This window comes from Tamandua tetradactyla, chromosome 15 (assembly GCF_023851605.1).
Source record: "Tamandua tetradactyla isolate mTamTet1 chromosome 15, mTamTet1.pri, whole genome shotgun sequence".
Taxonomy (NCBI): Eukaryota; Metazoa; Chordata; class Mammalia; order Pilosa; family Myrmecophagidae; genus Tamandua; species Tamandua tetradactyla.
Window position 1 is genome coordinate 30,404,208 of NC_135341.1, and position 12,380 is coordinate 30,416,587.

General features: G+C 40.3%; 1 protein-coding gene across 1 annotated transcript in view; it reads right to left on the reverse strand.

Annotated features, from left to right (window-relative positions):
- CACNA2D3 (calcium voltage-gated channel auxiliary subunit alpha2delta 3) overlaps positions 1-12,380 on the reverse strand; it is a 987,429-nt gene that overhangs the window by 101,806 nt on the left and 873,243 nt on the right. The window contains exon 30 of the mRNA XM_077128978.1: positions 11,762-11,832. Within this exon, the coding sequence (XP_076985093.1) occupies positions 11,762-11,832 (71 nt within the window). The remainder of the gene's footprint in view (positions 1-11,761; positions 11,833-12,380) is intronic.

Consider the following 12,380-nt stretch of genomic DNA (forward strand, 5'->3'; position numbering starts at 1 on the left):
TAAATCCACTCTGACATTTGTTCCCACATTATTTATTCATCTTCAATCCATATGTCCTACTTATCTGTCCACAAGGTAGACAAAAGAAGCACCAGGCACAAGGCCTTCACAATCACACAGCCACACTGTGAAAGCTATATCACCACACAATCATGGTTGGTAGGTTTTTGATGACTGATTCAATCGCTTTATTTTAATTGGTCTGTTGAGATCTCCTATTTTTCCTAGAGTCAGTGTAGGCTGTCTGGATGTTTCTAGGAATTTGTCCATTTTATCCAAGTTGTATAAGTGTTGATATACAGTTGTTCATAGTATCCTCCTATGATCCTTTTTATTTCAGGGAGATCAGTAGTAATGCCTCCCCTCTCGTTTCTGATTTTATTTATTTGCATCTTCTTTTTTCCTTTGTCAGTCTACCTAAGGGTGTGTCAATTTTATTGACCCTTTCAAGGAAACAACTTCTGGTTCTGTTGATTCTATTTTTTTATTCTCAATTTCATTTATTTCTGCTCTGATCTTTGTTATTTCTTTCCTTCTCCTTGCTTTGGGATAAGTTTGCTGTTATTTTTCTAGTTGCTCCATGTGTGTAGTTAGGTCTTTGGTTTTAGCTTTTCCTCCTTTTTTAATGTTGATATTAAGGGGAATAAATTTCCCTCTCAGTACTGCTTTCACTGTATCCCAAAATACAACACCTTTGATATGTTGTGCTCTTGTTTTCATTCATCTCAAGATATTTACTGATTTCTCTTCCAATTTCTTCTTTGACCTACTGATTATATAAGACTGTGTTAACTTCCATATATTTCTGTATTTTCCAGTTCTCCACCTGTTATTGATTTCCAGCTTTATTCCATTGTAATCAGAGAAAGTGCTTTGTTTAATTTCAAACTTTTAAAGTTTATTTGGACTTGTTTAGTGGCCCAACATGTGGTCTATCTATCCTGGAAAAAGATCCATGCACACTTCGGGAAGAACGTTTTTCCTGCTGTTTCGGGGTGCAGTGTTCTGTATATGTCTGTTAGGTCTAGTTCATTTATATATTAATCAAATTGTGTTTCCTTATTGTTTCTCTCTCTAGATATTTTCTCTATGATGAGAGTGGTATATTGAAGTCTCCAACTATTATTGTAGAGGTGTCTATTTCTCCTTTCAGTTTTGTGTGTTTTAGTCTCATTTATTTTGGGGCATCATGGTTAGGCGCATAAATATTTGTGATTGTTATGTCTTCTCGGTGGATGTCCCCTTTTATTAATATATAATGTCCTTCTTTATCTCTTCTAACAGTTTTGCTTTTAAAGTCTATTTTGTCTTATATTAATATATCTGCCTGAGTTCCTTTTTGGTTATTGTTTCCATGAAATATCTTTTTCTAGCCTTTCACTTTCAAACTCTTTGTGTCTGTGGGTCAAAGGTGAATTGTGTAAACAGAATATAGTTGGGATCTTACTTTTATATCGATTATATATCTATTCTGCCAATCTGTGTCTTTTGATTGGGGCATTTACATTCAATGTTATTACTGTAAAGGCAGTTTTATCCTTTGTTTTTTATATTTCATATCTTTTTATTGTCTCTTTTAATACTTTTAGTTACCTTTCCTGATAATGTTCATTTCCACATTCTTCTCTAAACCTCTCTCTCTTATCTTCTCCTTTCAGCCTACAGAACTCCCTTTGGTATTTCTTATAGAGCAGATCTCATGTTGACAACTTCTCCCAGTTTGTTTATCTGTGAATATTTTCAATTCTTTGTTATTTTTGAAGGACAATTTTGTTGAATAAAGAATTTTTTGTCTAGCAATTTTTCTCTTTCAGCAACTTAAATATACCATACCAATGTCTTCTTACCTCCATGATTTCTGATGAGAAATCAGAACTTAGTCTTATTGTGGTTCCTTTGCATGTGATGAATTGCTTTTCTCTTGTTGCTTTTAGAATTCTCTCTTTATATTTGGTAAGTGACATTCTGATTAGTTTGAGTCTCAGAGTAGGTCTGTTAGGATTATTCTGTTTGGAGTATGTTGCACTTCTTGGACATGTGTATTTATGCCTTTCATAAGAATTGGGAGATCTTTGGCCATTATCTCTTCAAATATTCTTTTTGCCCCCTTTCCTTCTTTTCTCCTTGTGGGACACCCATGATGCATATGTGTGTACATTTTGTGCTGTCATTGAGCTCCCTGTGACACTACACATTTTTTTCTATTCTTTTCTCTGTTCTTCTGTCTCCATGATTTTGATTGCCCTGTCTTGTAGTTCTCTGATTCTTTCTTCTGTCTGCTCAAATCTGCTACCATATGTATCTGGTATACTTTTAATCTCTTTTATTGTGTCTTTAATCCCTGTGATTTTTATGTTTCTTTTTATATGTTCAGATTCTTCTTTATGCTATAATACCTTCTTAAAATTCTTTAGCTCTTTAGCCAATTTTCCTTCATCTCCTTGAATTGATCAGATTTGTTTGAAAATTTTTGATTAGTTGTTTCAAATTCTATGTCTCTCCTTACATTTTCATTTGTTCCCATTACTGGGCCATATCTTTCTCTTTCCTGTAAATTTTTGCTAATATCTAGGCATCTGATTATCTTAATGACTTTTCTCTGAAAGTTATTTGTCAGTATCTCCCAGATAGTACTCGGCCAGGGACCCAAGAAGGGGGCAAAGACTGGCTCCAATGTACCCTAGTGAGGGGATTGGGAAGGGTGTCAAAAGCCTCTCTGACAGCTCCCCAAATCTGTGCTTTCCTGGCCTACCCAAGAGATGGTGCCCTTCAGGAAACTGAAGAGTTATTATGTCTTTAAATCTCTACCCCTGTCAGGGTGGGGGAGGAATCAATGGTTGCCACAGCCTTTGACTGGGCAGGTTGAAACAGTAGCTCAGAACTGGGACCCAGCAATCCAAAGTCATGAATCAACAGCCATGATCAGTGCTTGACCATGACCACCACTGTTTTTGAGGAAGAGGATTTTTATGCCCCCTTTCTGACAGCAGCAGCTAGCCAGAGACTGGAGAGTGGGGAATGAGTTTTGGCAGTGGCCATGAGAAAAGAGCTATTCACTGCTCTTTGTCATTGTTCATTAGCCTCTTCCTCCATCTCCTTACTGGGTGCTATGCAGTGTTCTTATGGCCCCTGAAGCCCCAGAACAGTTGTTTCTGTTCAGTCCCTGCCTGTTTAATAGGTGCTTTGGTGGAACGACTAAGTCCTAGACTTCCCTACATTCCCATCTTCCCCCATGATTATATTTATATATATATATAATTTGTGTTTTTACTATAGCAGTTGTAAGTTTACAGAAATGTCATAGAGAAACAGTTACATATTATAGGTGTGGAAACTAATTCCATAGTTATTACCACACTAGTTAAGTAGAGAGTCTGGGATTGCAATCTGAGTCTCTTGCACTCCAAATTAGGGCTTCTCGGGCATAGAATCCCAAGGGATATCCTGCTCATTAAGGATCTCATGGGGATCTTGAAGAATCTGGAAAATAGGACATAAACTTACTTTCGATTCTCTCATATTTGCTTAAAATAATGGTTCTGAACTCTGGCTTCCCTTTGGAATCACCTGGGGAACCTAAAAAGTATACACACTGGGCAGGCCATGGTGGCTCTGCAGGCAGAGTTCTTGCCTGCCATGCTGGAGACCCGGGTTTAATTCCTGGTGCCCATGCAAAAAAAAAAAAAAAATATATATATATATATATATATATACACACACACACACATACTGATGTCCAGACTTTCTCCCTCCCCAAGATTTAATTGTTCTGGGTTGGGTACAAGTTATCTCTTTAAAGTTCCTTGAGTAATTTTAATGTTGCAGTCAGTTGAGAGCCATGCATTTTAGAATTACCTCCTGTGTGTTTGTTTTTTCTCTTCCAAATTTGAACAAGGACTCATATAACCTGACACATCCTCCTGGGGCCCACTACTAGTTTGGACATATTCAGGTACTCTCCTTGACTCATCAATTAATAGGTGCCATCTGAACCAGAGTTTAGGATCATCCTTGGGCCACCTTGATTTGATAAACAAATGTGAGGGCCCCAGAACCAGTGGGTCCTCTGAAGTAATGGAACCCTGGAAAGCCAAGAACCTTCCAGCAGCAAAACCAATCAGGTCCCCATTCAGAGAATAATGTTACTCTCCTAGCCACATCTGCTTTGATCCTGGGGCAAGGGACAGCATGCATGGGTGCCCGTAAATACATCCAGCTGATGGCTGGTTTGCCCATTCACTTGCTCTTCCATGAAAATTAGCTTTACTTGTTAAACTAAATGGTAAAATAGAATCATGATTAGTCCCATATAGAAAAGATTCCATTTCTTTTACCTCTTCATTTCAGAAGGAAATAGAGGGAAACAGCTGAATTCTGCTTTGGCGAAAGAGTTAATGCAAAATCCATTTGAGACGAGCAATGCAGATGCTGGGGGAGCTTTCTTGGGCTCTGCCAAGTTCCTCAAGCCAAGTATATATTTCACAGCAATGGCATCACAATAATGCTGATGCTGTGTACAGCACAGATACATACTCAAGATTCAATAAACATCAGCACTTAGGAGTGTTGATGTTGTTGTTGTCATTATTAGTAGTTGAACTCAATAGGTGTTACTGAGAGCTCCTTCCTTCACTGACTGGGGGAAGGCAGATACATAGGCAAATGAGTTACCTGATGACTATGACCATCTGTTTTCAGGAATGCATTGGACATGTGGGGAATGGTGGGAGGGAACAATGGGTTGTGTATATAGCTTCATTTCTCAAGATTTTCAAAATGGATATCACAGGAATGCAGTTTCAATGTTTAGAGGACTTTCATAGCCTGAAGAAAACTGGGGCATGCTGGATTTGGATATAGTCTCCCAATATCACTTTTCTTCTACTGCCTTAGGAGCAGAACTCTGAAATTTTGCTATGCACATTTCCTAGGTTCCTCTGTAGCTAGGTGAGGCCATGTGACTAAGCAGAATTATTGTATGGAGGCTGCTTAATGAAATTTGACTTGGCCTTTTGGACCTTCATGAATCCCCTTCCTTCCAGTCTGGATTTCAGTTATGATGGCTGGAGCTCAGAAACCATCTTGGACCATGAAGTAACCTTGAGTTTGAAAGCCAACTTGGAGGAAGGTAGAGAAAAAGTTGTGGTTCTGGTCCCATAATTATAATACAAGGCCCCCAAATTAGCATTTTTGACTTCCTTCACATAAGAGGGGAAAAGATTCCTATGTTTCAAAAGTTACTATAATTTTAGAGTTTCCTATTACTTGTAGCAGAACCAAGTCCTAAATAATATGATGGACTCCAAGTTTGATTGAAAGACTTTCTTTCACTAACTTTTGAGGCAAGACAAATGTGAATGCAAAAATAAATAAATAAATCTCTGCAGAAAATACTTTAATTTTCTGATCCACCTATGGAAAAAGATGTGTGTTGACTGGGAGTATGTCTTTGGAATCAGAGAGACATGAGTTCAAATCCCATCTCCACCACTCACTTCCAAGGGTGAACTTGGACCAGTTCCTGAAATACTCTGAGCCTCCACTTCTAGTTCCTCTTTTGTAAAATAGAAATAATGACAACAGTTACTTCATGGAGTTCTTATGAGGATTAGTTAAGGCAATGCCTGTAAAGTGCTTAGAATAATGCCTTGCCTGCAGTTAGTATTCAATAACTGACACATCCTGCTATTATGATGAAGATGAGGAAAGTTATTGTTATAATTGGGGACCCTCAAGCAGCAGCTTTAGGATTTTTAAGGGAAATCCATTGGAATTTCCATGTCTCTGCATTCCAAAAAGTTTGGCCCAGAAACACACATGCCCAAGCCAGTCTGTCTTCTTGTTCCCTTCAACGCCACCTCTGACAAAGCACACTTCTATGGAAATGGTCAGGTCAACAGGAAGCCAAGAAGCCATTACATTCATTACATGAATGAGTATTAAACATTGGTGGTGCACTCAGCATTAAAGGAAAGCAGCCATCCAAACAAAACAGACTTTTCCTTTAATACTTTTAGACTCCATGGCCCGAGCATTTCTCAGAAATGTAATATAATTATCAAAGACAGGGAAAGTTTGCAGTCTCCTGCCATTGGAAGTTCTACTGTACAAAGATGGGGTAGAAACAGCCCAAGTTCTGAACTCTACCTGACTGTTTTACTTTTTAAAAGGGGATTTCAATAGCAGAAGAAGCTGCCATAGGGATTTCTTCAAGTCAACCATATTAGTTCACCAGGCCAGATAGGAAACTAAGAGTGGTCTTGGAGGGATGAGATCTCAGGCATGTTGTACCAGGCTCCAAAAAAAAAAAAAAAAGGAAAAGACAAAGACCAAGAAGGAGAAGGACAATCAGTAGCTCCTACAGCAAAAAACAAATTCTTTGCAAGCTGAAGGCCAGGCATGCCCCAGTTGGTTTTTCTTTTCTTGAGCATAGATACATACATAGAGAACAAGGGATGAGATCCACTGGCAGAAACCCCAAGATGTTTGATAAAAGCAAAACATCCAGGGCAAGTGCTTAGGTTGTGGATATTTGATAAAAGCAATAGTCACTCTTTAATCCTTCAGTGAGAATTTATTTTTTTACTCATTTTTTGAAAGCTGTTCCTCTTTCCTTAGGCTCCATATTGAACTCATTTCAATTTTCCCTTCAATCCTCCATGGTCCAAATGTCCTTATAATCAGACTTATCCCGTTTATCTAACAACTAGCTCTTCATATCTAGGCTAAAGCCCAACTCAACTGAACTCTAGTGGGCTGTGTTCTATTATTTGTAGGGGGGAAGGAGATGAAGTAGGAAAAGGGCAGAGAAGCCACTGGTTGTCATGTCTTCTTAGCAGCCTGCTGAGCATTTCATTGTGGTAGGTTAAACCTGAGATGAAACCTGAGTTTTGCTCTTGCTGTTTACATGCTTGGTGTTCTACTAGGGGTAGTGCCAGAGAGACCCCCTGGAGTCTCTACAAGCTGCCTAAGATGGACCCCTTCCTTCACATTCCAAGGGGAAGGATGCAGGTCCCAGAAGATAATCCCAGTAGACCTCAGAAAGATGGGCTGGGGGTTCTTTGGCCCAGGAAAGTACTTCAATCAGACATTTTTGTCTGTGTGCTTTAGAGTCAAAAATGAGGAAGAAGAATGGAGGGAAAAGAAGATGGTAGGAGTCCTAGGTCAGATAGCTATTGAAGCACCATTTGCTGAATTTTTCTTTGTTTGTATGCTTGTTTGTTTGGGAAGTGCATGGGCTGGGAATTGAACCTCGGTCCCCCATGGCAGGCGAGAATTCTACCACTGGACTACCCTGTACCTCCCAGGTGCCTTTTTAAACTTGGTATTCTTGCCCCTGGTGCACATAAGAATCACAAGGACAGTTTTTAAACAGCATCAATGTATGGGCTCCATTCTGAGACCAATTTACTCTCTATCTCTTGGGATGCAGCCTGGGCAGAGGTGTGTTTTGAAAGCCCCCCAAGAGACGCTAATGCACGGTAGAGTCCAGGCACAGAGATCCACCCAAAGCTGTGATGAAGAGGTAAATGCTAAGTAGTAACCACCTTTTGGGGGTCATTAGTGATAAAAAAAAATTTTTTTTAATAAAATAAAAACAGGAGAAAAGTGAAAGAATGATCTCAGACATTTGGCCTCGAATCCATGGGCTAATCTTACCTCATATTTGTAAGAGTTTGCAAAGCATCTTCACATGTTTTATTTTAGTTAATTTTCACAAAATCCCCCAAAGTGTCTATTTTGAGGATGGAGACATTGAGGCTCACAGAGGTTGAGGAAGTTTTCCAAGGACACATATTGGAGAATGTGGCTGTTGACTTGAAATCTTCTTACTCCAATTCCAGAGTAGCATAGTGGCCCTATTGGGAACCTTGAACACTCTCCTGTGATCAGCTCTATTCTATTATTTTTGCCATTTTTCCCTTGGACATTTGGTAACACTGAGTTTTCACCACTGAAGGCAAGAGAGTGGGAAATGAATTCTAATTAAAGGATTCTGAAGTCAGATTTTATTTTAGTAGTTGCCAGAGGGATCTGTCACCATCAACATCAGCAAAGAGAACCCCAGAGTATGGATTTTAAGAAATATGAATTCAAAGTTTTCCTAGATATATACATGAGCATAAAAGGAAAATAGCTGATATGAGAAACCCTACTGAGTGCCTCATTGGGGAGTCACTTACTTTCAGTGATAAGAATGAAGAAGTATTTGAAATTCTCTATTTGAAACACGAAAAGCTGACCAGGCATATGGTATCATATGAGAAAACATGGGAGGTCTGGGGACACAGCTTGGTCTAACGATATATCAACTTCAGTTAAAAGAAGTCTGGGTGATTTTATGACTCGGTTGGCTTCCCATCCTGAAAGTTCCACTTGCCCAGATAAGACACAGCTGAACCAGCAAATCCCTCAGCTTTTCTTCAACTTTCAAATGAAGCTGAAGGAGGCTTCATAGGTGAGGCCATTGTGTAGAGAACTGGGCAAAAGGTCAAAGCTAGAACATTCTCACTGTTCTAAGACAACAGACTGTTTGAATGCAGCTCTGCCACATAGATACTTCGGGCAAGGAATTAACATTCCCAAGACTCACTATTTCCATCTATAAAATGGGCATATATATACTCATGGGTGGCTTCAAGGCATGCAACCTGTGTAGTCACACACAGTTGTAGCCTTAGAAGGGCCCACACTTAGTCTAATGCTCTGCTGTTGCTCTTTTGAAATTCTGAATACTTTATGAACAGGGGCTCCACATTTTCACTTTGCACTGGACATCGCAAATTGTACAGTAGTCCTGTTTATATCTGTCTCACAGATTTGTTGGGAAGAATGCAACAGGTAAGATCTGTAAAGCTCAACTCAGACCAGGCATGGGGCAGGCGCTCAAGGGTGGCAGCCATTATTATCATTCTCATACTGCCAAAGCTACTGGTATATTATTTAGCCCCTGGATACTATGCCATATATAACCTGGGTAAATAGAGTCAAGTCTAATGTTTCTGTCAAGAGACGAGCTAAGAAAATCAACACTGACCAATTTTACCCTTTGGGTTATTTGTGCACACCCTGCTGCAGCACTCTTTCAAAACTCTCTCAAGCTGTGAATATGTTCACACCAATAGTGGTATCCCTTCCACATGGCAGTGCAGCCCAGAAGTAACTATTCTTTCCCTCTGATGGCACTGCCAAGTGTAATGACTACTGAGTCACCATGTAAGTGGTCAGAACAATCAGGCAGGTTTCTGCTGCCATACAAGCAAGCATCAACTCCTTTCCCTAGAGAGAGAGGAAGCAAAGTAGGGCTAGTAGAGAGAGATGGAGGCGGAGAGACAACTAATGTCCTTCTCTTCTGGCTCTTTCTGGAGAAGATTGTTTGTAGGGCTCTTGTGTATGAAAGTAATTTCTTTAGGATTGGGTATAAACTTTGGGCCAGCTGGGCACTATCCAGGATGCTGGGATGAGAGCTCAGCTTAGTGAACTGATTCTGAGCTTCCCCAAGTCTCACCCATGTCACAAAGCAAGTCATCCTTCATGTTTGGAGTGGTCTGGTTTAATACGGTACATTCCTTCTATTTCAATGTGCCACCACTTACCTCCAGCTACATCCTTACAGTGTTTTCAAAATGCAGATTTTCTCTGAATGGAAGGACTGTCAACCTTGAGTGAGCATTGGCAGGCTGGGTGCTCCAACACTAGAGAACCCATTACAAGAGGTTGGGGGAAACCTGTTATGAGACGTGTGAATGTGGAGGATATTTTACCTGGTGTCAAGCAGAAAGCAAAGCCAAGACTGAGTAAAGATCCACACAACAAAATCACAGCAGCAGCTAGCAATTATTGAGCCCTTAATATATGCCAGGCACTATGCTATGCACTTTATGCCTGTTATTATAAGGGAAGGTGGTCATTATTATTATTATTATATTCATTTTCCACATAAGGAAACCAAAGAAGGGAGAGGTAACTTGACTTGTTCTAAGTCATGATGCTAGCCCATGTCAGAGTCCAGACTTGAACCCACTCTGACTGACTCCCAAACTCAAACTCTCATTGCCCTGCTGGCTCCACTGAGTGGCCCTTCAAAGAGGCCCAGTGGGTCTATCAACTAGTTCCTGATGACAGCAGTGGCCATTCTGATTAAGTAAAGTTCCTACACCTTCCTTTTTCTCAAATATGTTCATTTCTATTACAGTAAAAGAAAGTTCAAATTCATGCTGACCATACTTTCCCCTACAGTAAGAAAACTTGGAATTTAAAATGCCACTACAACCTTTCTCTTTCTCCCAGTTGAAAGGAATACCAAAGAGAGAAAAAGAATAGTTTTGTTAAAGAAGTTGAAAATATGTTTTCAAATGAGGAACCTGGGTATGATCATTCTTCATCTTTCGTCTCCTCCCCCCACCAAATTGAAAACAAGTTAACATGAAACAAATTACACACCCACACAAAGATATGAAAAGTTAGTGGTGCCCTGGGTGGCAGACAGTCCAGAAGCTGCAGTGGAAAACTTCAAGAAGCTATGGAAAACTTCATAGCAACCCAATCCCAGCTCCATGTATGCAATGACTCCCGGGGAAGAAGAAAACTGCACTTGAATTTTTGAAAGGGAAATTGAGCAGGAGTGAACAATCTGCTATAGGCAGGCCAGAGAGCAAGTGAATGTGGCAGAGATTGCAGAAATGCTGGAGTCTTGCCAGTTTTTTATATCACTCCTTCTTTCCCCCCTTCTGGCACAAACAAGCTATGGAATTTCAAAAATTGGGTCATCATTTTTTAATTCTCAGCTTTCAGCACAGCACTCAGTTGGTCTTGTTGAGTGGCTTCAAAGTCCGATTTCCTGAGTTAACACTTCCTGGCCCTTCAGCTGTAGGGTAGTAATAAACTGGTGACTGCCTTTCTAACTGGCAGCCAATGTGCAAAAGATCTCACAGGCGAGCTGGAGGTCCATCCTTGCATTTCCTGCTATTATATATTTAACAGCATCAAATACTCCCATTAAAGCACCACTTCAAAGACCACCATTATTCCTGGGAGGCCAAGGAAAGGGAGACAGAGTTGACTCCCAGGGAAGCATTACTGACATCCTGATCTCATGGGGTAAAGGTTTTTCCCACAGCCTGGCCTGCCCTTGAGGGACCTGGGGCTGTGTGGAGGCCGTCCCACCCAAGCTTTACTTGGGGTCAACAGCAGCTCTTACCACCCAGATAGGAGGTATCTGCCACAGTGGCATTTGATGTGCTCTGGGTTATTCTTTAGCATTGCACTAAAATTCGCCTTCCTCCAGGAGCAGGGTTTGAGACCTTTCACTTGCTTTTCTAAAAATATATCAACAATTCTTCAAACATCCCTTTCTATCCCTGAAGTCCAGGTTCCTAGCAAGCTTCCCCTGTTTGTCAAAGTGAAACAACATACACTCCTCCTTTCTGACCAGGTGAAAATGTTTCTTCCTTCTTTGCAGTGACTTGCTCCAGGCTGACAGAATCTTGTCACAGTGCAGACTCTAACTTCAACACTGGCCTCCAATAAACTCTCTGCTGGGTGAACAGGAAACTCATTGTGAGCCATTTCTAAGACTCTTAACACTCATGCAAGAGGCATCGAATTTCCCTGAGATCTTCTGGAGCATGAACATAGGTAGAAACCAGCCCCAGGGTCAAGTCTGGGCTTGCTTTATTTGACCTTCGTTTGTTTTATTTTATTTAGGCAACCTTTTGGGGTGGGGTGGGGGGAGGTGCACAGGACGCCATAAAATCCTTACCTTTTAAAGGAGCCCATTGTTAACAATTTGTTCATCACAGCTCCTTCAACCTCACCAAAAAAGTCTCCAGTCTGGGGGTAAGAAAAGAAGACACATGAGGAAGCAGAGATAAATATTGTGCCCAAACAGCATGGAGGAAATGAAAATGACAGTCTGTTCTGGAACACAAAGGACTGTTTTTCACCAAGCAAAAAGTAAGTCTTCAGGACTACTGTAACATAAAAATGGAAAAGGTCTTAAGAATCATAATAAATTGTGGTCCTATAGAGTAAACCAGTGAGCAAAGGTTAGTGTTTCCATGATGTGTGGAGGTAGGGCCATTACATAACACATATTGAATGCTGGGATTAACGCACACATGCACACATGTACACACACGTGTGTGCATGCGCACACACACACACACCATTATCCTTATATGGAATAGGCATTAATCTGCACTCAATCCCTTGTAATTAAAATGTTACCTCACAGAGACAGAAATAGGCTATGAAAGGTTTCCTAAACAGTAATAAAAAGAATTGTTTAGAATTTCTGGATATCCTGTTTAGAAAGCAGTAGCAGTCCCATTCTGCAGCCCTATAAATTTCCTACAGTGAGCCTCCGTCTTTTCTCAAAA